Source organism: Physeter macrocephalus, chromosome 5 (genome assembly GCF_002837175.3).
Source record: "Physeter macrocephalus isolate SW-GA chromosome 5, ASM283717v5, whole genome shotgun sequence".
NCBI classification, from domain to species: Eukaryota; Metazoa; Chordata; class Mammalia; order Artiodactyla; family Physeteridae; genus Physeter; species Physeter macrocephalus.
Window position 1 is genome coordinate 53,415,053 of NC_041218.1, and position 24,320 is coordinate 53,439,372.

Here is a 24,320-nt window from a genome sequence, read left to right on the forward strand (position 1 = left end):
ATCAGTTCCTTTGCTCAGCTTCTTGCTAAGCCGACACAGCCCAGCATTAGATGTGGCCTTCAGCTCCATGGAAGAACTTCCATTTTCTTGTAGAGGATTCCCATATTTAATAAATATTTTAACACTTAATCAATCAACCATGTGTTCCTGAATTTCCAACAGTTTTCAACAAACAGTCTTTCTAAAATCTGTTATTCCAAAGTTAATTGTTATTTCTCTTTCTCAAGAAATAATTGGGTTAGAAGAAGCCCATATGCTTTTCTTTTAGCATCATACGCTCACTGCAGAAAGTGTTCAGCAAGAGCAGCTCCAAGTGCAGATATTATTGTTGCTGGTGGTGGTAGTGGTGTGTGTGTGTGTGTCTGTGTGTATCTGTCTGGAGAGTCTTCGTGGAATAGCCCATCTCCATAGGGCCATTGAGTCTGTTTTAGTTCTCACATTTTGCTCAATGAGAGAAAAATCTACACTTGTCTCTGCACCTTCTGGCCCTTGTGCAGTTGGGTATTTTAGTTATGTTTGAGCTATTAATCATGCCTTTTTATAGCTCCTGTTCTCTGCAGCGTGTTTTCACTAGAACTAGAGATTCTTGATTTCTCTTTTCCTTGTTCTATCTTTGAATAATGAAGGAACTGAGAAGACTGCAAATATTTAATAGACTTAGATTCCTGTTCCTTTTATGATAAAGTTTAAACTTGCCAGATTTGCAATTAAAATTTTTCCATTGGTTCTTTTATTTTTCAGATTAAGCCTCAATAACTGTTTTGGGCAATGTTAACATTTTGTATGTGTGTGTGTGTGTGTGTGTGTGTGTGTGTATGTGTGTGTGTGTGTGTGTGTGGTGAGAGAGAGAGAGAGAGAGAGAGAGAGAGATGGAATTAATTCCTGTGATTTGATTTTTGAACTGACTTTTAAAAAATTTACTCCCCAAATATTTATTGAGGATCTACTACAGGCAGGCACTATCTGACTTCTTACGATACATCAATGAATTAAAAAAAAAACCAAATTTGTTTCTTCATGGGACTTATGTTCTAGTAGATAGACAAAAACATAATAAAGGATAAATTATTTAGTATATTAGAAGGTGGTAAGTACCATGGAAAAGAAAAGAAAAAATTATAGCATGGTAATGGACATTGGGAGTGCCGGGTTGTAGGGGACATAGGTTGTAATTTTTAATAGGGTGATCCAATAGCCCTCACAGAGAAGGTGACATTGGGAAAAGCTTGAAGGGAGTGGGAAGTGAGCCAGGCTCTTCTGTGGAAGAGCATTTCTGGAGGAGAGAACAGTTGGTACAATGATTCCAAGGCTAGAGCATATCTGTCAAGTTTGAGTAACAAGACTACTACTCCAAAGAAGGTGGGTGATGGAGGATCTCAATGAAAACTGTACTGGGGGCTTTCCCAGTGAAGTTATTTGAAAGTATCCATATCTCTGGCAGTATTTTCAGTTTCATTATATGTTCTCAAAGGATTGTATTATCTTACCAAAGAAGACCACACAAATTTTCACTTGAGTGGCTGAATGTAATTCATCTACCACCGCCAATGTAATGCACTTGGATTCTTCTTTGCAAGACGGTATTACTTTGGTGCACTTAAATGTACTTCTCTTTTATGTTTATACATGCATGGCTATGGATCACTCTTTCTGCAGGATATTTTATCCTGTGTAGTTGGTAGATATTTTTAGTGCTAGCCTGCCATAAAGCTTACAAAGTAGCACATAGTTTCTACTGTGCCTAACAGATGAGAGGCATACTTTCAAGTCATCTTTGAACGTATCCTGTTTCACAAATGGAGGAAATAGGTCTAAATTGCATTAAGAGAGTTCTGTTAGCTATTGAAGAGGGGAAAGAAGATGATTCAGCATTAGGACAAACTACAATTAGAGGTTGAGGAACTGTCTCAAAAACATACAAAATAGGCTCAGCAATCATTTTTTCAAGATGGTTTTGAGTAGATGCTTTCTCATAGGTGGGAAATGAATTACATAACTCATTGAGTTCCCTAAAGCCCAAAGTTCCATCCTTCTCCCACTGAACTATAGATAATACACATTTCAAGTCATGTAGCCAAATGGCTACAAACTCACCAACAAATGCTGATTGAATAAAATGAGCGCAGGGACACAGGTAAGACATTTTTTTTTTTTTGCGGTACGCGGGCCTCTCGTTGTGGCCGCTCCCGTTGCGGAGCACAGGCTCCGGACGCGCAGGCCCAGCGGCTGTGGCTCACGGACCCAGCCGCTCGGCGGCATGTGGGATCTTCCCGGACCGGGACACGAACCCGTGTCCCCTGCATCGGCAGACGGACTCTCAACCACTGCGCCACCAGGGAAGTCCAGGGGTGGAATTTGAAACAGGAAATTTGGCTCTGGAATCTGGAGTCTTAGCCACTACCCTCTGCCACTTTTCATAAGTAACGGCTCACAGTTCTAAAAGAGAGAGAAAACTCTTTAGGACAAAGGAGTTTAGTACTACTGGATTATGTTACTGCCTTGTACAAGAGTAACATGTTTTACCAGACCATACAGATCTGTGGGCAGGGGTTGTATCTTTCATAGCATCCGCTATGGTCCTCATGGAGTCCTGAGAACAGGTAGGGTTCAGGACATGATGGTGTTGAGGGAGGGGATGGGACCTGTAGGGGAAGCCAGAGAAGGACAAAAAGGATGGCTTGGCGGCAGTTTGCTGAGGATGCTGATCTAGGGAACATTTTGGTCAGGAGGCTTTGCCAGGAGGCAGCTTCCCAGAAGCCCAGTGGGGGTAGCTCAGAGTGACGACGTACACACTTCTCAGAAGTAAAGACATTCTCCCAGGGTATCATTTAATAAATTCATTGAAAAGTGAACTCTGTGTTACTTCAAAGTTCATTTGCTTCAGAGCAACAAGAAGTAAAAAGAAACAAACAAACAAAAACTATTATAAAACGAACAGAAAGAAAGGCTGTGCCCAGAATTTTTCCTTTATAAAAGAGAATCAGGATATCTTGTAGGAATTCTTTAACCCAGTGTGTCAGAGGCACAGAGGCCTCGTTAAACTGCCGTAATTTGCCCCCAATAGAGGCAACAACTATAGAGTTTGGTTTATTCAGCTTTATGTCAAACCACATCAACAGCATAGAAGCCTGAGTCATGTATGAAACATTGAAAACAGTTCAGTGCCCCTGCATGCTTGCTCTTTTGTTAAGGCAGAGGGTTTAAACAGAGGGAAGTATGAATGGCTCTAATCAAGCTATTGACTCCCAAGCTCCACTGACACGCCTTCACAAGGTCGTGGCTCCTTGTGATCCTATCTGTGAATCCTTTCTGTTTTTTGGATCTTTTTTTTTGGTGTTGTTGTTTTGGTCACACCACACGGGTTGTGAGATCTTAGTTCCCCGACCAGGGATTGAACCCAGGCCCTCAGCGGTAAAAGCGCCAAGTCCTAACCACTGGACACCAGGGAATTCTCTACCCTTTGTTTCTAGCACAGAGGAGGTCAAGTTCCATCAACCTTTGACATGATATTGTTCCTATCAAGAGCTGAGTTCATGCCAGTGAAGAAAAGAGTGGTCAGACCTGGATTTTCTTTCTTTTTATTCAGACACAAAGTCATAACAATAGTTAGAAATCTCCGAAGTTTTGTCTTGGTTTTTTCTTGTAATGAAGACATATTTCAGGCCTAAGGGGTAGTCTACATTTGATTCTGACTTTACATCACTAGACACTGTTACCTTGTCCTAGGTCTAGAGACGCTCCAGTGAGGATTTATATCCTGTTGCCATTTTAGAGCAGCAGTTATTCCTTCTATTAGATCTTTTTAGAGTTGAACTCACCAGCACTACAGAGTTTACTTGTTTTAAGTAGTAATTATTTTCTAGGTTACAGCTGACTACACGCTATTCCTGCCGTGACGTATACACAGGTATGCACACACATGCACATGCAAGCATTATTGGATGTACAATGGATAATATGACTTGGTTTGGTGAGGTTTTCTATCTCTCTCAATAGCAGTATCTCTTGGAATTCCTGCTTTAAGAGATTATTTACAGTCAATGTATTTTTAAAAGGCATTTCACTTTTCTAGGGAAAGTGTTTAGTGCTAAGGATTAAGTAACACAATTGATCTATTTATTGCAAGGGGCAGTAGTCACTAGTGCCAAATAATGGAAGTGCAAGGAAAAGTAATGTCTAGAGTTTTTTCATTACTCTTGTCCAACAGAGTAATTTCATTATTTTGCTACCCCTTAGATATTTCCTAGTAACGTGTTTGAAAATTTTTACTCTTTAATTTCTTTAGATTCAGATGCTTTTGAAGTCCATATCCCAGAAAAACTATAGATCTGATACATGTAGTGCAGCACATTTAACAAAAATTTTCTCATTGGGTATTTGTTTTCTAATAAACATGCATCATGAATGGATTCTTTCAATTTCCCTAAAATTTAAGGGCAAGGAGTTACCCTTCAAAGCAGCTTGGAGACACCAGCTGGTAGTATGTGGAAGCCCATCAGTTTAAGAATTTGGGGGGCAGATTCATGTCATACTGAATCTCTGTAGCAGATTCTTGCTATGTTCTAACCTATGCACGCATTGAAAGATTCCATGTTTCTGAGACATGGTTTCCTTAGGGATGGCTGGTAATCTGCATGCTTGCTCTTAATTGGCCAAGTTCCCTCTCTCTCTCTCTCTCTCTCTCTCTCTCTCTCACACACACATATCCATTCCTTCCTTCATTTCATAATTGTGGTAATTGAGATAACTGGTGTGTTCTTCCAACCAATCTTCATTCTAGCTACTTGGGAAATCCCCAAAAATAAATAGATAGTTTTGCAAGGTTTGTGTCTCATTTTGTGTCCCAGTAAAGAAAGCCTTTGGTGGGTGACTGTCAAGTTACAGATAAAAAAACATCTTTTGAAGATTCTTGATATTAGAGACTTACTGCCATTTTCTTCTTTTTCTTTTAAGCAGGAGCTTTGCTCTTGCAATATTTTACTATGATTATTTCTCGACTGTGTTCTTGGAAAACTCTTGGACAGTTAAGATAGTAAAGAAAGAATCTGCTCCTTCTAAAGTTTAGTATGCATGTGTATATATGTATATGTGTGAACAGAAAGTCCTCTATAATTATGTAGTTTTAGTCTTTAGTTCTAGGAGAGAAAAAACTTTCTTACCCTATGTAAATTTGTTTCTTAAAGAAAATACTATGGAATTCTTACATGTCAGCTATTTATCATGGCATTTTGGTCAGTGATAGCTCTGATTTTTCTTTCCTCAAACACTGGGAGCTGGCCCTTTCATGGAAGTGAGCCTTAACTCTCAGATGCCTCTAATATCTATATAAGGAAGGTGAAATTAAGCAAGTAAGCAAACAAAAATCCATTGCCTTAACAACTGGGTGAAGTGAATGTTGATGTGAAGAACTCACCATTCTTAATTTTCTTCTTTAGACTTGGCCTATTTCTGATGTTGCCTCCAGGAAAGACTGTGACCCAGCTGGCAGAGATGACACTTATTTCCAGGCCTGCTTTTATTTTTATTTTTTTAAACAAATTTTATTTATTTATTTTATATCTTTTGGCCGCTCCGTGCAGCATGTGGGATCTTATTCCCTGACAAGTGATCAAACCCACGCCCCCTGCATTGGAAGTGCAGAGTCTTAACGACTGCACCACCAGGGAAGTTCCAGGCCTGCTTTTAAAATCATCCGATTTAGAGCTGAACTGACTAGTTATTCATTTGATAATATAATAGCTTAACTGCTTTTCCCCTCCTCTGTTCTTTTTACCTGTGTTTGATTTAACTCTCAGTAGTTACATTATTCTTTGCAACAAGCTTTTATATACTCTTTCACCATAAACAAAAATATAAGGTGTTTTTCTCACAGCATTCTATAATTCATACTATTTTCAGTTCACATTTGGGGAAAAACAAGATGAAGCATAGAAAGTTTTAGTAACTCCAAAAATCAAACGTCAAGTCAGCAGTGAGGCCAGGAAGACCTGTAATTTTTCTCCCAAGCCTTTCTTGCATTAAGGTAGAGTATCTGTTTCCCAGGTCTGGTTCATCTGAGGGATTCTGTCTGCTGATTTTGTTGCATCCAAACGTTGGAGTTCCTTGCACTCAGATTAAATTACAGCTCAATATGACTACATATGGTATTATTCTCAGGATGCTAAAGATCGTAAAGGTCTGCTCCGACTTTCAGGCTTCTGAGAGAAAGCGTTTTCTTGTTCAGGCCCTAAATGAAGGCCTAGTAATGGGCGGTTAATAGCCAAGATGATGGAGAGACTGATTTATCAGAAGATAGCAGAGCATAAATAGGTAATGAGGCTGCCTGACTTCCTGAATGGAGAGGAGAAAATCAGAGCTGATGCCAGTGTCGGCCCAGCCCTTCCACCTCCAGCTTGTTGGAGCAGGGGCCACTGGAGAGAGGGGTCCTCTGCCGCCAGGAATCACAGAGTCGAGGGCTTTCAGTGACGTCAGAACTGGAAACTCAGAAAGGCAAATTCACAGAATGCCTCTCAAGAACTCACCTAAGAAAAAAGCCTTTTTTTTTTTTTTTTTTTTTTGTGGGCTATGTGGCTTCACCTAGGGCTCCTGGCTGCTGAGATCTATATGACATAATCTCTGTCCTTGGGTAATACATCCCCAAACAGGTGCATGTCCACAACAGTGGAACACGTTTACATCAATTGTAAAAATTTTTGCTTCAAATAATAGCAAGAACTGGCATTTGAATTATAGAGCAAGTGTGACTAAAGAGGAATTCCATGGGAATTGGTTACTCATTAGACCCGCATGGTTAGCTCTTTAAAAATTCCCGTGGGAGTTCCAATCTATTGCTCCTTGTCCTTCCTTTTTTTTTCTTACAGTGTGTTGAGAGTCTGCTGTGTGCAAAATAGTATGCTAAGGTGCTTGTAGAGATGTTTCTTGGCCCTCACTTAATTTATCTGGCGAGGCCACCAGATGGAATCCCTTGTACCTCCTTTTTTGGCCTTCTCTTACCTCTCCTTTTTTTTTTTTTTTTTGTGGTACGCGGGCCTCTCACTGTTGTGGCCTCCCCCGTTGCGGAGCACAGGCTCCGGACACGCAGGCTCAGCGGCCATGGCTCACGGGCCCAGCCGCTCGGCGGCATGTGGGATCCTCCCAGACCGGGGCACGAACCCGTGTCCCCTGCATCGGCAGGCGGACTCTCAACCACTGCGCCACCAGGGAAGCCCTCCCTCTCCTTTTTTTTTTTAACTTTTAAAACTTTTATGATTTTGGTTGAAATCAACAACAAAATTCAGGCAGTAAATTGTCAAAAGAACATACATTTTACTTGTAAGAAATATAGGGAGATTCGGTAAGTAGATCATCAGTTTCAAAGCTAAACATATTTTGCTGTAAATTGTGAAGATAAGCGAAAGGATCTATTGTTTATTGAACATCTATCATCTCAAAGCCTTTTACATCCATTTCTTATTGTTTCCAGGATAAAGAGTACATTTCTTATATTGTTTTATACTAGTGGTTCTGAACCCTTGGCCACCCTTCAGAATCACAGGGTAGCTCTTTAAAAAATATTGATGCCCAGGATCCATCCCAGACTAAAAGAATTAGAATCTCTGAGTTTGGGGCCCAGGCAGTGGTATTTTTTAAAAAGCTTCCTGAGCAAGCCTAATATGCAATCAGGATTGAGAACCACTGGTTTGGAAGTTCTTTGGCATTTGGGGTTCCAGCCTGTTCTCCCACAATAGATACCTCACATCTTCTGTCTCAGGAATATAGCATTTCCTGCAATCCCTGAGTGTGTTGAGTTTCCCATTTTTGTGCCTTTGTAGGGTCTTTTACCAGGAGTGCTTTCCCCTGCATTCTTGGTCTGAGGAGCACCTCTTCAACTCTCTGTAATCCTATAGTCAGAGGGCTGCTTGTTATACCTTGTACATATATCTATTATTGGACTTTCAAATATTTTGTAATAATTTGTGTAGCAGCTCCCCTTTTTGACTGTGAGTTTCCTGGGTGCAGTGGCCATGTCTGACTGTATCCCCAGAGCCTGGTGTATTTCCTGAGATATGGTTAGTGCTCCATAAAGGTTGAATGGATTGTAACTTATCCTTTAGTTTTCACAATAAAGCTACAGAGTGTGTATTATTATTTTTGGTCTTTTAGAGACAAGGACTTTCGGTTCAGAGACATTAAACAATTTGCCCTAGTTTGTTCCATTAATAAATGGAAGACCCAGAATTCAAACCCAGTTCTGCCTGGCTTTAAAGGCTATGCTTTTTTGTTTTCTTTCATTTTGTTTTAAAATGTCCTGTTGCTGGACACTATTTGGTTCTTGCAATACTAAATAAAGAAGGTTGGATTTTAAGTGCCTTTTGGTTAAAGATAATATGTAAATTAAATGCAATACATGATACAGATTATGACAACTGTGGACATGATTGAGTTGACCACATGAAAAGAGGGAGGCATTTAACATAGAGTCATAGATATACAATTATGAATAGAAAACACTAATGCTCTTACATATGTATTGTGCTAATTTATGTATTAGGTAGATCTATTTGGGAGAATCCTCTGTTCAAAAAAGCCAGTTATACAATTCTGCTTCAATAAGTTCCATATCTCAAGTAACAGACAGGGGAAAACAATATTGTTGATGTGGCTACAGGAAATTCTAGAATGAGGAGTCTTAATGTTAATAGGCTGTAGTATCAGAGTGTTTGAACTGTTTTGTCAGAAGTCCACATAAGGCAATGGAGTAATTACAGTCAGGTTATGGTGATTCTTCAGTTGCCTTGTCTGATGTAGAAGACCAGGGAAAACAGTTAAAAGTAATTATTGGTATTTTGTTTTTTACTGAGCTCAAAGTATTGGATACCAGGAATTACACTTGTATTTTTTAAAAAACTAAATAGAAGCAATCAAATGGCAAAGAAGAATTTAGGATGCAGAATAGCTAAAGAGTCTGTTACATACATTGAAGACTTCATTTTAATTATATTAATTATTTTCAGAATTATCCTGTTGTACAATACTGTTTTGACTGGTAATACTCCCACGCCACTGATATTCATTGATTCATTATTCAGGTTGGGCTTAATTAAAAACCCAAACTACCTGTCTTTCTCCTTGTGTCAAAGTTCTGATTCTACCATGACAGTTTTAGTGTCATCTTTGCTTTAAAAAAAGGTTGTAAGGACTTCCCTGGCCATCCAGTGGTTTAGACTTCACCTTCCAATGCAGGGGGTGTGGGTTCGATCCCTGGTCCGGGAGCTAAGATCCCACATGGCTTGCAGCCAAAAAAAAAAAAGCCAAAAACGTAAAACGGAAGCAATATTGTAACATATTCAATGAAGACTTTAAAAATGGTCCACATCAACAGCAACAAAATCTTTAAAAAAAAGGTTGTAAGTAAGACAAGCTTGAAATGTTCATTTATATCTGCTCTTTGTAATATGTAGGGTTGTTCTAGTTCATGGCTCTAGGAGATGTGAGGAGAAAAAGACAGACTGCCAAGAAGCAAAATGCATAAGGAGCTTGGGGGTTTTATTAACTTCACATTTAAATTTCAGCTATTGCCCATGGATAATAAACAGGCCTCAATCTGCAGATTGTATCAGGTTCTTCTGGTCCTAAAATTCTATGATTCATTTTTGAAATTTGAAATTTAAATTATCCTTATGTAATTATATTGATTTATTAAGTTTTCTTGCCATCTGGATAGTTATTTTATATTTTTGCCTTTTTCTCCCTCAATCTTTTTTCACAGCTATGATCAAAGTCAGCCTCACTGCTTAAAACACACACACTTTACCATACCTGTGTAATTTGTTTTCTTAAAAAATGGATTTCCATGTGTATTGTAAAGTATAATGCTTAATTTCTAAGGTTGTGCTTTGTGTCAGATGTGGTAATGTTATTGACTTTTCTGATGAAGTCAGAGTTCCAAAGATTGTTTTTCATGGTTTGATTTTCTTCTCATATGCTCTAGAAGTGCTCTTTAGAACCCAGTAAAACCTGCAAGCACCTCCAAACTGCAGAATGAAAGCAAAGATGAAGCATGATGGAAAAGGCCTGCCAGGAGGTGAAATGCTGCCCTACTACCAAACAGGGTGATTTGGAAATGACATTTACCCACATGCCTCAGTTTCCTTATTTGTAAAATAAGGATGTGTATTATATGAGCTCTAGGTTATTCTAGGGTAACAAAGCATTTGGTTAATAGATTTTAAAAATCACAAGTCATTCTTATATAGTAATTTGAAAAAATGCATTTCTAAAAAATAATAATAATTTTCAAATGTCTCTAAGAGCCGTTACTACCTTTTAATCTTCTAGTTAAGTTAATAAATATTAGAATTTTGGGGGGCAATATATGTTAGGCACTCCCCCACCAAAATAAAGAGGAAAATCCTGATTAGACTAGCTCTCTCTTCTTAAACATTTTCTTTTCTTTTGAGCTAAGAAGGTAAGGTCTAAGATTAAGGTGTTGAATAATAAGCTGGATTGTTAATTGCATGAGTTCAGTGTAATTCTACTTAATTTATAATTTCTCCAAGATAACCTAAAGAAGTAAATATGTTTCTTCTCTTCAGCCTACTTGTTAAGTCAGACATATGGGGATGGCAGGTGCCTGAATGGTAGATGACCACCCAGAATGCAAGGAAACCAGGCTAACATGTATTTTCGTGATTACTACTGCAAATTTGTTTTGGCTGGGAAGTCCTGTGTTTGGAGTTTGATCCTTTTGCCTTCATGAGTGTCAGTTCTACTGGTGCAGGTGCCTTGGTTTTAACCCAGCTACGGAGGAAAATGACATTGAACACTGATGCAATCAAATCATTATTGGAGTTGCTTTTCTAAATGTTCAGGGACATTGCCAGTGATGCTGTATTAGCTTCCCATTGCTGCTGTAACACGTTATACCACAAACTTAATGTCATAAAACAACTAAAATTAATTTTCTTACAGTTCTAGAGATCAGAAGCCTGAATTAGGTCTTAAAAGGCTAAAATGAAGGTGTTCTCAGGGCTGTGCTCCTTTTGGGGGCTTTAGGGGAAAATTGTTCCTTGTTTTTTCCAGTTTCTAGAGGCTGCCAACATTCCTTGGCATGTGGCCTTTTCCTAACCTCATTTTAATCTCCACTTCCATCATCACATCTCCTTCTCTGACTCTGATCCTTATAAGACTGGTGACTACATTGAGTCCACCTGGATAATCCAGTATACTCTCCCCATCTCAGGGTCCCTAACTTTATCACATCTGCGAAGTCCCTTTTGCTGTGTGAGGTAACATGTTCACAAGTTCCAGAGATTAGAGTGTGGGCATCTTTGGGGCCATCAGTCTGTCTGCCATAGATCCCTTCTAATCATCCAGGTCATCATCCAGATGTCATCTCCTCAGAGAGGCCTCCATACCACCTAGAACCCTATCTACCCTGGTTACCTGTTTACCCTGTTTTATTAAATCTGAGGACAGTGTATTTATATTCTAAGTTTATTTTTTATCTAATTGTTCATTTTCTGTCATTTTATTTGACACTTTCTATCTCCTTCCGCTAGGAGATAAGCCCCACTAGAGCGGAAACATGATCAGTCTTCTTCATCTTGCCCCCCAAATCAGAAGAGTTCCCAGCACTTGGTAGACTCTCAGAAGATGTTTTTTGAATGAATCAATCTGTATACAGTCTAAGGAAGCCTTCCTTACATTAAAACAATATTAATATAATCCCGTTCCTATTACTATCAATAATGCAAACATTTTTCACTAAAGGCAGTTAAACATGCTGTCAATAGATTTTCTGTTGAATTTACATAATGGGTTTCTCCTTGGGTCATGGATGAGATCAATAAAGTAAAATACCAGATGTAAACTGAAGCTGCAGGAAAAAGAAAATATAAGAATTAGACAGAATTAATGCAAACAGTAAATATCTTGCTAAAAAAGAATAGTAATGTTATTTTGATCCAAGCTGTAGTCATGATGTCGTGATGAATAACATGTGTCCTCTGCCATGTTCACAATAAATGCTGAGAAAGAATGGAGGAGAGAGAGGTTCTTTTTAATTGAGACAGAGCTTTCCTCAGGCTGTTCCCAAAACATGGTTGTTAGCACTTCAGGAAACTCAAAGAGCTTTTAGAGAAAAGAAATTATCCATTGAGGTGGCATTAAGAACAACTTGATGGAAGGATGGGATTTCTGTAAGCAGGTAATTTATAGCTGTGCAATTGTTGTTCATGAACGCATCCAGGTGACTGATAAAACAAACCCTCAAATGAGTCAGTCAGTCAGGAAGTACTTATTGAATACCTGATGCTGGTCAGTACTGAGGCCCTCATATCAAAATGAACCGTATTGAGGAAGAGGAGAGAAGGAAGCTAGAAGGGGTTGAGAAGACTTCCTGGGAGAGGAAAGTTTGGACTGAATTGTGTCCCCTCCAAAATTTATATGTTGAAGCCCTAACTGCTAATGGGACTGTATTTGGTGACAGGGTCTTTAAAGAGGTAATTAGATTAAATGAAGTTGTAAGGGTGGATGCTAATCCAATATGACTGATATCCTTATAAGAGGAGAGAGAGAGAGAGAGAGAGAGAGAGAGAGAGAGAGAGAGAGAGAGAGAGAGAGAGAGAGAGAGAGAGAGAGAGAGGGAGAGAGGGAGAGAGAGAGAGACACCTGGGGTACACATGCATAGAGAGGAAGCCATGTGGCCATTGCAAGCCAAGGAGAGAGGCCTCAGGAGAAACCAAATCTGCCAACACCTTGAGCTTGGACTTCCAGCCTCCAGAGCTGTGAGAAAGCAAATTTCTGTTGTTTACCTCATCCGGTCTGTGGTACTTTCTTATGGTAGCCCGGGTAGACTCATACAAAAAGGAACTTGATCTAAGTCTTGAAGGATGAATAGGGCCATTTCTGGGAAGTGGCCATGGTGAAGATCACTACCCCAGGGTCTGGTTTGGAAAAGCACAAGTGATGAATGATAGCTACAGAAGAAGTTGGAATGCACATAGTTTGTGGAATTAAAGAGTAGAAGAGAGAGCTGAGTGTGAATGGGATATGGGTGGGTCCTTGGGAACTTGTGTGCTGTTATGTCTGGGGTGGCGGAGGTGATTGTGGAGGATCTTGATATGCAGAGAGAGAAAGTTTGTATTTGATGTAGTAGAAAATATAGGACTTACATTTGGGGTTTTGGTAAGGAGTCAGTTTTAGGAAAATCGGGGAGGGTATGAACTGTGGCAGATATGAAAATGAAGAGTAAGGTGTGGATTCAAGAACCATCATAAAAAGAAAAAAGAAGCCAGAATTTGGTGATAACCTGGGTGTTAATTGGGAAGAGTGAGGAGTTAGGGTTGGATGTTTAATGAGGCTAAGAAGTATGCAGATAGTTCTTCATTTGGGGTTTCACGAGGATTGGAATGTGTTAGCAACTGAGGTGTGGCATTCTCCCACTCCCACTTATTTCAAAGATTTTAAAATGGAAAGGTTATCCTTTGTTTCCAGAAAGCTTTATGATTATTAAGCACTCTCCTTTCTCCTGATACCATAGCTTAATGAGTGTGAAAATCCTAGGTATGATTGAGGTGCCATTTGTGCCCCACAGAATCCTAGAATGTCCCTTCCTAAGATGCACTGGTTCTCAGGGAGCAGCACCACCATCTGCCTCACTTGCTACATAAATACAGTTGCTCAGATGGTTTATATCTCTAAAATAGTGTATGTTTGCTTTTCTCACTGCAGGAATTATACATGTTGATTGTAGAAATTTTGGATACTATAGACAAATATGAACCAAAAAATCAAATAATTTATAGTTCTACCGCTCAGGTATAGCTACTGTTATTATGGGCAGTCAAAATAAATAGTTCTGCTTCCTTCCTCCTTTCCTTTCAGTTATTACATGTGGTTATTCAATACGCTAATATTAATGTTATTGGTAACACTGTATGTTTTTTAGAGTCCCTTGTGATTTTCTCTGGGAGTCCCTAGATTGACATAGGAAATAGTGATTTTTTTCCTGATAAACTTTTGATGGGTGATGATTGCAGTAGATGGGCAGAGGCTCAGTTTTTCTCTTAGGAAATTGTGGAAACCTCTATGAAATTACATTTGGTAAATTAGAACTGAGCTATTACTTTGAAAGTATGTATTTGAGATAGGATGAACAGGGTTTTTTAGAAGTTTAGATGTCTTCCTTGTAAATAGATCACATTCATCATCTTAATTTACTCTTGTATTGAACATATTTTTCCCTATTTCTTTTTTAATCTACAAAGCTTAATCTTAAAGGTGTCAGTCATCTAAAACAGAATGAAATGTAGTTCAGTCTTCTTGGAAATGAAATATTTAACCACTTGAGATAAAGCAGAAAGGGAGGGTACTTGCCCTCCTTGATTAAGTGGTACTTTACTTTAGATTAGTGAATAGCTTCTAAGAAGGTGCAAATTTTACTTTGTTTTTATTTAATTTCTATGTTGAACTGGTTTTCTAATTTATATTATAAAACTTTCAAATGATCATGAGAAGTGCTTATCATCTGATCTCTATGGCTGAATAATAAATACCTTTTATCTTTCTGATATTGCAGTTGACTCACGTTGACCAGGCAAGCTTCCTGCTCGGTGCCTTTGGAACATCGTTTATTCTTGATGTCCTGCTAAATCAGTAAGTTTTTCTTGAGCTGCACTCACTGTTTTCAGATACACATTGAATCCAGTTTCTTATCCTGCTGTAAAATTTTTTTTCTTACTATATTTTACTTCGTTTTCCAGTATAAGTTAAATACTATATTTAAAACTATTGTATCTATTGACTGTAAGTTATAAAGTCGGGTAAATAACAGAAAATGGGTATCCGCTTGAAATTGAACAACTGTAACAGCTTTAAGAATGTAAAATTGAGGGAAAGATTTACTCCAATATTTTGCATAAAGATATATATGACATAAGTTCCTATGAATGACAATAAATTATGAAAATAATACTTTGAGTATTAAAACATCTTTCTTAAGAACAGCAGAAAAGGTAAGTTACCCTTTTTGCTCAGTGAGCCAGGGGACTGGTTGCAATCACACTGGTTGTGTGATTCCAAATAATGCCATTAGATGCTTTGATTTGGGAGTTGATTTTTGTAAGGTTTAAGGTACTGGAATTATTCTGTAAATACTATATAATTTTGGAAATTGTCATCACCTAGAATTTTGGGTTTGGAATAGTAGAATTTTAAGTTTGGGAGTGGCTTTTGATAAATCACTGGATTTAATCTCTTCCCTCTGGGTTAGTATGTAAAAAGTCTTACAGGACATTGAGTTGTCTATTCACTTTTTTAAAAAAGCATTAGTATCCCACTTCTTATCCTGGGCAAGCAGGAAGAGACCAGGGCTCTGTCAGTCAGTGTCTCTGAGCTAAGCAGCACTGGACCACAGCTTTGCTGAAATCAGCTATGCAACAACTTAGGAAGAAAGTTTGAGGCCAGGAGGACAGTACGGTAGACCGAGAGTGAGAACTAGAGCCTAATTTTTCTACAGTGGGGAATCAGCCAAATGGAAGACTCTGAGTTAATAAAAAAAGGGATGTAAGAGGCAGTTCTTAGAGCTGTACTATCTGGAGAGGTAGCCACTAGCCTCTTGTGGCTGTTTAAATTAAAATTAAATAATTAAAATAAAATAAAAAATTCTGTTTCTTAGTTGCATGAACCGCGTTTCAAATGCTCAGTAGCCATGTATAGTTAGTGGTTACCTTATAGGACAAGGCAGAACATTTCCAACATTGCAGAAAGTTCTGTTGCACAGTGCTGGTTTAGAGATTTCCTTTGAGGAAAGGGCACATGTGCACTGTTAAGATTATTGAGCGAGGTCAATCAGTATTCAGGAGAATTCACTTCTTCCTTTTAGATTTTAGTCCATGTTTAATAGATTAATTTAATAATTAATTTTACTAGTATCCTAATTTTTCTGGAATTTATTTACAAAGTTTTCACCATACCATAGTTATTGTTTTAGTGTTTAAGTTATATATTCGTTTATTTTTTAATTAAGCTGCCTTGTACGTAGGTACATTTTGTAAGCAGTGCTTCCCTCTCCCCACATTTTTGTTTCACAAACAATTTAAATACTGAAAAGCATTGTTAGATGGCAGTCTGTTATTTGGGTGATCTAACAGTGGGAGTGTTTTGTTCTTTGATCATGCACATTTAAAAAATGTAACATAAGTTGTATTTCTATAATACTCATTAAAATAGTTTCTTTCTTACTTTTACAATTTCTGGCTTAGAACATAAGTATTAGATGTTTTATACCACACTGTATTTTACCCTAATTTCATAGGGCGTGAATAAGATTGTGTTAATATGATCTGTATCTTATATTCCTGCTTGATGTAAATACCCTAAAATTTACATGTTTGTATGACTCATTTCAGTTTTTCAGCAATTTTAATGTCATAAAGTTTTAAAAAACTCATTATGAAGGAATGCATGCTCCTTAGAAAAATAATGAAAGAGTAGAAAAACAATCTCATATAATTCTACCACTTAGACACTGATTGCCCTGTTTTAAGTTGTAACCCTCTCTGTGCTCACTTTCCCATACACCCTACTACCTATTCTCCCTTGCTTAATTTTAAAAATATTATCACAATTTAATATAAAGGTTGACTTATGAAATTGCCATTTTTGCAGGTCAAAAATTTGATGACCATCATTGTTATATGGTCAACTAATTCTCTGTATTTTAATTTATTTAAAACAAATTTTAATATATTATTTTTTTGTCTTTTTCCGCCATCTAGAATTTAAGCTCATTGAGGGCTGAGATGTTTTTTCGTTTATTGTGGTATCCTTAGCCCAGAATAGGCACTAAATTCTAGGTTGGGAAGTCATATTGACTTAGAAACTAAAGGCTGGAATAGGCCAGGAGACAGAGGAGATGATGGATGAGGGTGGAGGCTATCAATTGGGGAAGAGTGAAGCTGTAAAAAAGAAAGAGGGCAAATGTTTGGGGCTGGCTTCTAAAAAAAATGAGCGTACACATCTAGGTATGATTTGGAAAGTCAGGTTCCTAGGTCTCTATTTCAATGACTCCTTTCCATTCCTTCAAATCATGGTTCTGGTGGATACCCCCTGCCTTGTTTTCTGGTTTCTGACATTTGTAATGCCTTGACTTTCAGTACCCCAACGAAGAAAGGATATTTATTCATTCTGCCCAAGCCATCTCACTTCCTCTGGAGGAATCTGAGCACTATAGTTTGCTGTTCCTGAAGGGGAAGCACATATGGCCATACTTACAGAGCATGAAGCTTAGAATACTAAGGGTGAAGCAAAATTTCTTTCTAGGTACTGGCAAGAACCTCCCTTCTTATTGCAGTACAAAGAAGCTCCATTCTTATTATTGCAGTACAAAGGATAAAATAATAGCATAAATAGAGATTTCCTGGGCTGAGAATTATGCAAAGTTTTTTTTTTTTTTTTTTTGCTTGGCCTGGGATCTACATTAAACATAGATGTCAGGTATCTATTTTCTTTATGCTTTATGGTCTAGGATGATTTGATACAAAGGTTTTTTTTCTTATTTTTATGGAGAATGTTTTTATTTCATGGTTTCACTTTATATATTGTCTAATGGTTATATTGGTTAAGGAGCAGAAAGATGAAAAATCGATGATGCTCTTTAAGTTTTCCTTCCTTCCTTCCTCCCTCCCTCCCTCGCTCCCTCCCTCCCTCCCTCCATTCCTTCCTTCCTTTCTTTTTTTCTCACTCATATGCTTACTAACATTTATTTAATGTAGTTTGTTGGTTGTTTGTTTTTTTTTTACTTTTTCTTCTTAAAACGATATTTTTTATTGAGGTATAGCTGAATTACAATATTATAGTCATTTCAGGTGTACAACATAGTGATTCAAAACTACACTCCATTTGACGTTATTATAAAATAAAGACTACACTCCCTGTGCTGTACAATATATCCTTGTAGATTATTAATTTTATACATAGTCATCTTTACCTCTTAATCTCTACCCCTATGTTGCCCCTCCTCCCTTCTTCCCTAGCCCCACTGGAAACCACTAGTTTGTTCTGTATATCTGTGAGTCTGTTTCTGTTTTTTTGTTTGTTTTTTTGTGCGGTACACAGGCCTCTCACTGTTGTGGCCTCTCCTGTTGCGGAGCACAGGCTCCGGATGCGCAGGCTCAGCGGCCATGGCTCACAGGCCCAGCCACTCCACGGCATGTGGGATCTTCCTGGACCGGGGCACGAACCCATGTCCCCTGCATCGGCAGGCAGACTCTCAACCACTGCGCCACCAGGGAAGCCCCCTGTTTCTGTTTTGACATATTGATTCATTTATTTTATTTTCTGGTTCCACATATAAATGACAACGTAAAGTATTTGTCTTCGTCTGACTTATTTCACTAAGCATAATACCCTCTAGGTCCATCCATGTTGTGGAAAATGCAAAATTTCATCCTTTGTATCTGGTAGGTTGATTATGTTTCCCAGTGTTAGAGAAGTGGCCTTTTGTAGGAGATATCTTATACGTTCCAGCAGCTCTGCTCACCAGAGCTATGTACTCTAGGGGTTCCCCCTATGTGGGCTGTGTGGGTCCTTCTGTTGTGGTGGGTGGACTACTGTGGGCGTGCTGGTCGGCATGGCTGGCCCCCTGTTCAGCTGGTTGTCAGGCCCTGCCTTGTGTGGAGGCTGCTGGCCACTGGTTGGTAGGGCTGCGTAATGACAAGGCTGGCTGTGGGATCCCAGCGAGTCCCAGGGCTAGTGCTGGCTCACTGGTGGGTGGTGCTGGGTCCTGGGGACTCTGACTGAAGGGCCCTGGGGGTCCCAAAGCTAGTGGGTGGGGCTAGACCCCAGGGCCACTGGCTGAGGTGACCAAGGTGTCCCAAATCTGGAGTTGACCTGTTGCTGGGCAGGGTCTAGTCCTGGGGTCTCTGGCTGCAGGGTCCAGGGCTCCCAGAGCTGGTGTTGGATCGCTGTTGGGTGGGGCCAGTTCCTGATACAGCTGGCTGCAGGGTCCAGGGTATCCCGAAGTTGTGTCTCCCTGCTGAAGAATGGGGTCAGATCCTGGGGCGACTGGCTGAGGGCGCCAAGGTGTCTCAGGGTTGGGGCTGGCCTGCTGGTGAGAGGACTGGGTCCTGCCATGGCAGGCTGCAGGGCTACAGTTGTTTGGGGACAGATGTCCACCTGCTGGTGGGTGAGGCTGGTACCAAGGCTAGAACTGGCTGGCTGGTGGGCAGGGCTATAGCCCAGGGGGTTCTGGGAATGGTGCCTGTGCACTGCAGGTGGAGCAGGCTCCCCATGTCTCTAGCTGCAAGACCCTGGGGGGGTCCCGGATCTAGTGTTTGCACCCTGGTGTGTGGGGCCACGTCCTGGGATCTCTGATGGATAGGGCTGTATCCAGGATTGGCTATGGGCTCAGCAGGTCTTCAGACAGCTGCCCTGATGGTGGTGGATCTGTGTCCCCTCCCAGCTAGTCGCTTGGCCTGAGATGTCTCAGTACTGGTGCCTGCAGGCTGGTGAGTGGGGATGGGGCTGGGTCTTGGAGCTAATAAGCTAGAGGGAGGATTCCAGAATGGTGCCCGCCAGCACCAGTGTCTCCGTGGTAGAACGAGCTCCCCAAAATGGCTGCCGCCCATGTCTCCGTCTCCAGTTTCCTCCTGCCTCTCTGGAACACTTTCTAATATCAGCAGGTGGGTCTGCCACAGGTTCCTTTCAAATGAGTACTTCTGCCCTGAGTCCTAGAGTATGTGAGATTTTGTGTGTACCGTTTAAGAGTGGATTCTCTATTTCCCACAGCCCTCTGGCTCCCCCAGAAGTAATCCCTGCTGGCCTTTAAAGCCAAACATTCTGGGGACTCATTTTCCCGGCACTGGACCCTCGGGCTGGGGAGCGCAATGTAGGACTCCAACCCCTCACCCCTTGGGAAGAATCTCTGCAATTATAGCTATTCTCCCATTTGTGGCTCGCCCACCCATTGGTATGGGTCTGGACTCTTTCGCAATTTTGCCCCTTCTACCTGTCTCGCTCTGGTTCCTCTTTCTGTCTTTAGTTGTAGAAGGTCTTTTCTGGTAGGCTCTGGTCTTTCACATTGGTAGTTTCTTGTATATAAATTTATTTTCATTTTTTGGCTGTGTTGGGTCTTTGTTGCTATGTGTGGGCTTTCTCTAGTTGTGGCAAGTGGGGGCTACTCTTCATTGCAGTGTGCGGGCTTCTCATTGCGGTGGCTTCTCTTTGTTGTGGAGCATGGGCTCTAGACGCGCACACTTCAGTAGCTGTGGCATGCAGGCTCAGTAGTTGTGGCTTGTGGGCTCTAGAGCGCAGGCTCAGTAGTTGTGGCGTGAAGGCGTAGTTGCTCCGCGGCATGTGGGATCTTCCCAGATGAGGGCACGAACCCATGTCCCCTGCATTGGCAGGTGGATTCTTAAACACTGCACCACCATGGAATCCCAGTTTCTTGTAAACATTTGTCATATTAGTGTGAGAGACCCTGAGAGAAGGTGAGCGCAGGGTCTTCCTACTTCACCATCTCGGGAACTGTTTAACCTAAGCTTTTTTCCTTATGAAGCAATTTATAGGGCTATGGGACTGGTAGAGTTTTTTGTCTTGTTTGAAACTGGAGACAAATTAAGTAAGTCCTTGTGTAGCTGGATTCCAGTTGCAGGATGGATCCAATAATACATATTTTTAGATTGGAAGGAAGGAAAAGTATCATTATATAATATTCCTTCTGAATGTTCAGTAAACAAGGTTATCTGTAACCAAATTATATACTAATTCAACCTTTAGGTTGTAACTTGTGCAGGAGGCAGATAAAGACTATGGGATGGTTAAAAATGAAAAGCACAGCCAGTTCCTGTGTTATTAAGACTACGAAGGGTGGGAAGCAGTTCTCAACTCCTTCAAGGGGTCACACAGGTGTGAAATTTCACTCTTTGGGACAGATATGTTAATAAAACCAATCATATGGCCTGGCCTGGTCAAACTAATCCTGCGGCCAAATTGGATCTTTCTAGAGGTCAAGAACTAGTGTTATACTTTATTGTGAAAGATTCCTCAGAAAGAAAAGGCTCAAGAGGGCAGACGGCAGGAGCGAGAAGAACTACAATCCTGCAGCCTGTGGAACGAAAACCACATTCACAGAAAGATAGACAAAACGAAAAGGCAGAGGACTGTGTACCAGATGAGGGAACAAGATAAAACCCCAGAAAAACAACTAAATGAAGTGGAGATAGGCAATCTTCCAGAAAAAGAATTCAGAATAATGATAGTGAAGATGATCCAGGACCTATGAACAATACAATAACTGAAATGAAAAATACACTAGAAGGAATCAATAGCAGAATAACTGAGGTAGAAGAACGGATAAGTGACCTGGAAGACAGAATGGTGGAAGTCACTGCCATGGAACAGAATTAAAAAAAAAAAAAAAAAAAAAGGAAATGAAGACAGTCTAAGAGACCTCAGGGACAACATTAAACGCAACAACATTCACATTATAGGGGTCAGAAACTCTACGAGCCAGAGAGAGTGGCACGATATATTTAAAGTGATGAAAGGGAAGAACCTACAGCCAAGATTACTCTACCCAGCAAGGGTCTCATTCAGATTCGCTGGAGAAATCAAAAGCTTTATAGACAAGCAAAAGCTAAAAGAATTCAGCACCAGCAAACCAGCTCTACAACAAACGCTAAGGGAACTTCTCTAAGTGGGAAACACAGAGAAGAAAAGAATCTACAGAAACAAACCCAAAACAATTAAGAAAATGGTAAAAGGAACATACATATCGATAATTACCTTAAACGTGAATGGGTTAAATGCTCCAACCAAAAGACACAGGCTTGCTGAATGGATACAAAAACAAGACCCATATATATGCTGTCTACAAAAGACCCACTTCAGACCTAGAGACACATACAGACTGAAAGTGAGGGGAAGGAAAAAGATATTCCATGCAAACGGAAATCAAAAGAAAGCTGGAGTGGCCATACTCGTATCAGATAAAATAGACTTTAAAATAAAGAATGTTACAAGAGACAAGGAAGGACACTACATAATGATCAAGAGATCAATCCAAGAAGAAGGTATAACAATTATAAATATGTATGCACCCAACATAGGAGCACCTCAACACATAAGGCAAATGCTAAGAGCCATAAAAGAGGAAATCAACACTAACACAGTAATAGTGGGGGACTTTAACACCTCACTTACACCAATGGACAGATCATCCAAGCAGAAAATTAATAAGTAAACACAAGCTTTAAGTGACACAGTGGACCAGATAGATTTAATTGATATTTATAGGAAATTCCATCCGAAAACAGCAGATTACACTTTCTTCTCAAGTGAATGTAGAACATTCTCTGGAATAGATCACATCTTGGGTCACAAATCAAGCCTTGGTAAATTTAAGAAAACTGAAATCATATCAAGCATCTTTTCCGACCACAATGCTATGAGATTAGGAATCAATTACAGGGAAAAAAAACATAAAATAACACAAACACATGGAGGCTAATTAATACGTTACTAAGTAACCAAGAAATCACTGAAGAAATCAAAGAGGAAGTCAAAAAACACCTAGAGACAAATGACAACAAAGACATGATCCAAAACCTATGGGATGCATCAAAAGCAGTTCTAAGAGTGAAATTTATAGCAATACAAGCCTACCTGAAGAAACAAGAAAAATCTCAAAGAACAATCTAACCTTACACCTAAAGGAAATAGAGAAAGAAGAACAAACAAAACCCAAAGTTAGTAGAAGGAAAGAAATCATAAAGATCACAGCAGAAATAAATGAAATAGAAACCAAGAAAACAATAGCAAAGATCAAGAAAACTAAAAGCTGGTTCTTTGAGAAGATAAACAAAATTGATAAACCATTAGCCAGACTCATCAAGAAAAAGAGGGAGAGGACTTAAATCAATAAAATTAGAAATGAAAAAGAAGTTACAACAGACACTTCAGAAGTACAAAGCATCCTAAGAGATTACTACAAACAACTCTATGCCAAAAAACTGGACAACCTGGAAGAAATGGACAAATTCTTAGAAAGTATAACCTTCCAAGACTGAACCAGGAAGAAATAGAAAATATGAACAGACTGATCACAGGTAATGAAAGTGAAACTGTGATTAAAAATCTTCCAACAAACAGAAGTTCAGGACCAGGTGGTTTCACAGGTGAGAAGAGCTAACACCCGTCCTTCTCAAACTTTCAAAAAATTGCAGAGGAAGGAACACTCCCAAACTCATTCTACGAGACCACCATCACCCTGATACCAAAACCAGACAAAGATACTAAAAAAAAGAAAATTACAGGCCAATATCACTGATGAATATAGATGCAAAAACCCTCAACAAAATACTAGCAAACAGAATACAGCTGGTGAAAAGCTGAAAGCATTTTCTCTAAGGTCAGGAACAAGACAAGGATGTGCACTCTCACCACTATTATTCAAAATGTTTTGGAAGTCCTAGCCATGGCAATCAGAGAAGAAAAAGAAATAAAAGTAATACAAATTGGAAAAGAAATAATACTGTCACTGTTTACGGATGACATGATACTATACATAGATTACCCTAAAGATGTCACCAGAAAACTACTAGAGCTAATTAATGAATTTGGTAAAGTTGCAGGATACAAAATTAATGCACAGATATCTCTTGCATTCCTGTACACTAACAATGAAAGATATGAAAGAGAAGTTAAGGAAACAATCCCATTCAGCATTGCAACAGAAAAATAAAATACCTAGGAATAAACCTAGCTAAGGAGGTAAAAGACCTGTACTCAGAAAACTATAACACACTGGTGAAAGAAATCAAAGATGACACAAATAGATGGAGAGATATGCCATGTTCTTGGATTGGAAGAATCAATATTGTGAAAATGACTATACTACTCAAAGCAATCTACACATTCAATGCAATCCCTATCAAATTACCAATGAGATTTTTTACAGAACTAGAACAAAAAATCTTAAAATTTGTATGGAGACACAAAAGACCCCAAAGATACAAAGCAATCTTGAGGGAAAAAAACAGAGCTGGAGGAATCAGACTCCCGAACTTCAGACTATACTACAAAGCTACAGTAATCAAGACAATATGGTACTGGCACAAACACAGGAACATAGATCAGTGGAAACGGATAGAAAGCCCAGAGATAAACCCACGCACCTATGGTCAACTAATCTATGACAAAGGGCACAAGGATATACAATGGAGAAGACAGTCTCTTCAATAAGTGGTGCTGGGGAAACTAGACAGCTACATGTAAAAAAATGAAACTAGAACACTCCCTAACACCATACACAAAAATAAACTCAAAATGGATTACAG

The 24,320-nt window shown here is 39.5% G+C and overlaps 1 protein-coding gene across 5 annotated transcripts in view; it reads left to right on the top strand.

Annotated features, from left to right (window-relative positions):
- ADAM22 (ADAM metallopeptidase domain 22) overlaps positions 1–24,320 on the top strand; it is a 234,566-nt gene that overhangs the window by 18,803 nt on the left and 191,443 nt on the right. For all 5 annotated transcript variants that reach the window (XM_055084959.1, XM_055084958.1, XM_055084956.1 and 2 more), the window contains exon 3: positions 14,561–14,637. In XM_055084959.1, the coding sequence (XP_054940934.1) occupies positions 14,561–14,637 (77 nt within the window). The remainder of the gene's footprint in view (positions 1–14,560; positions 14,638–24,320) is intronic.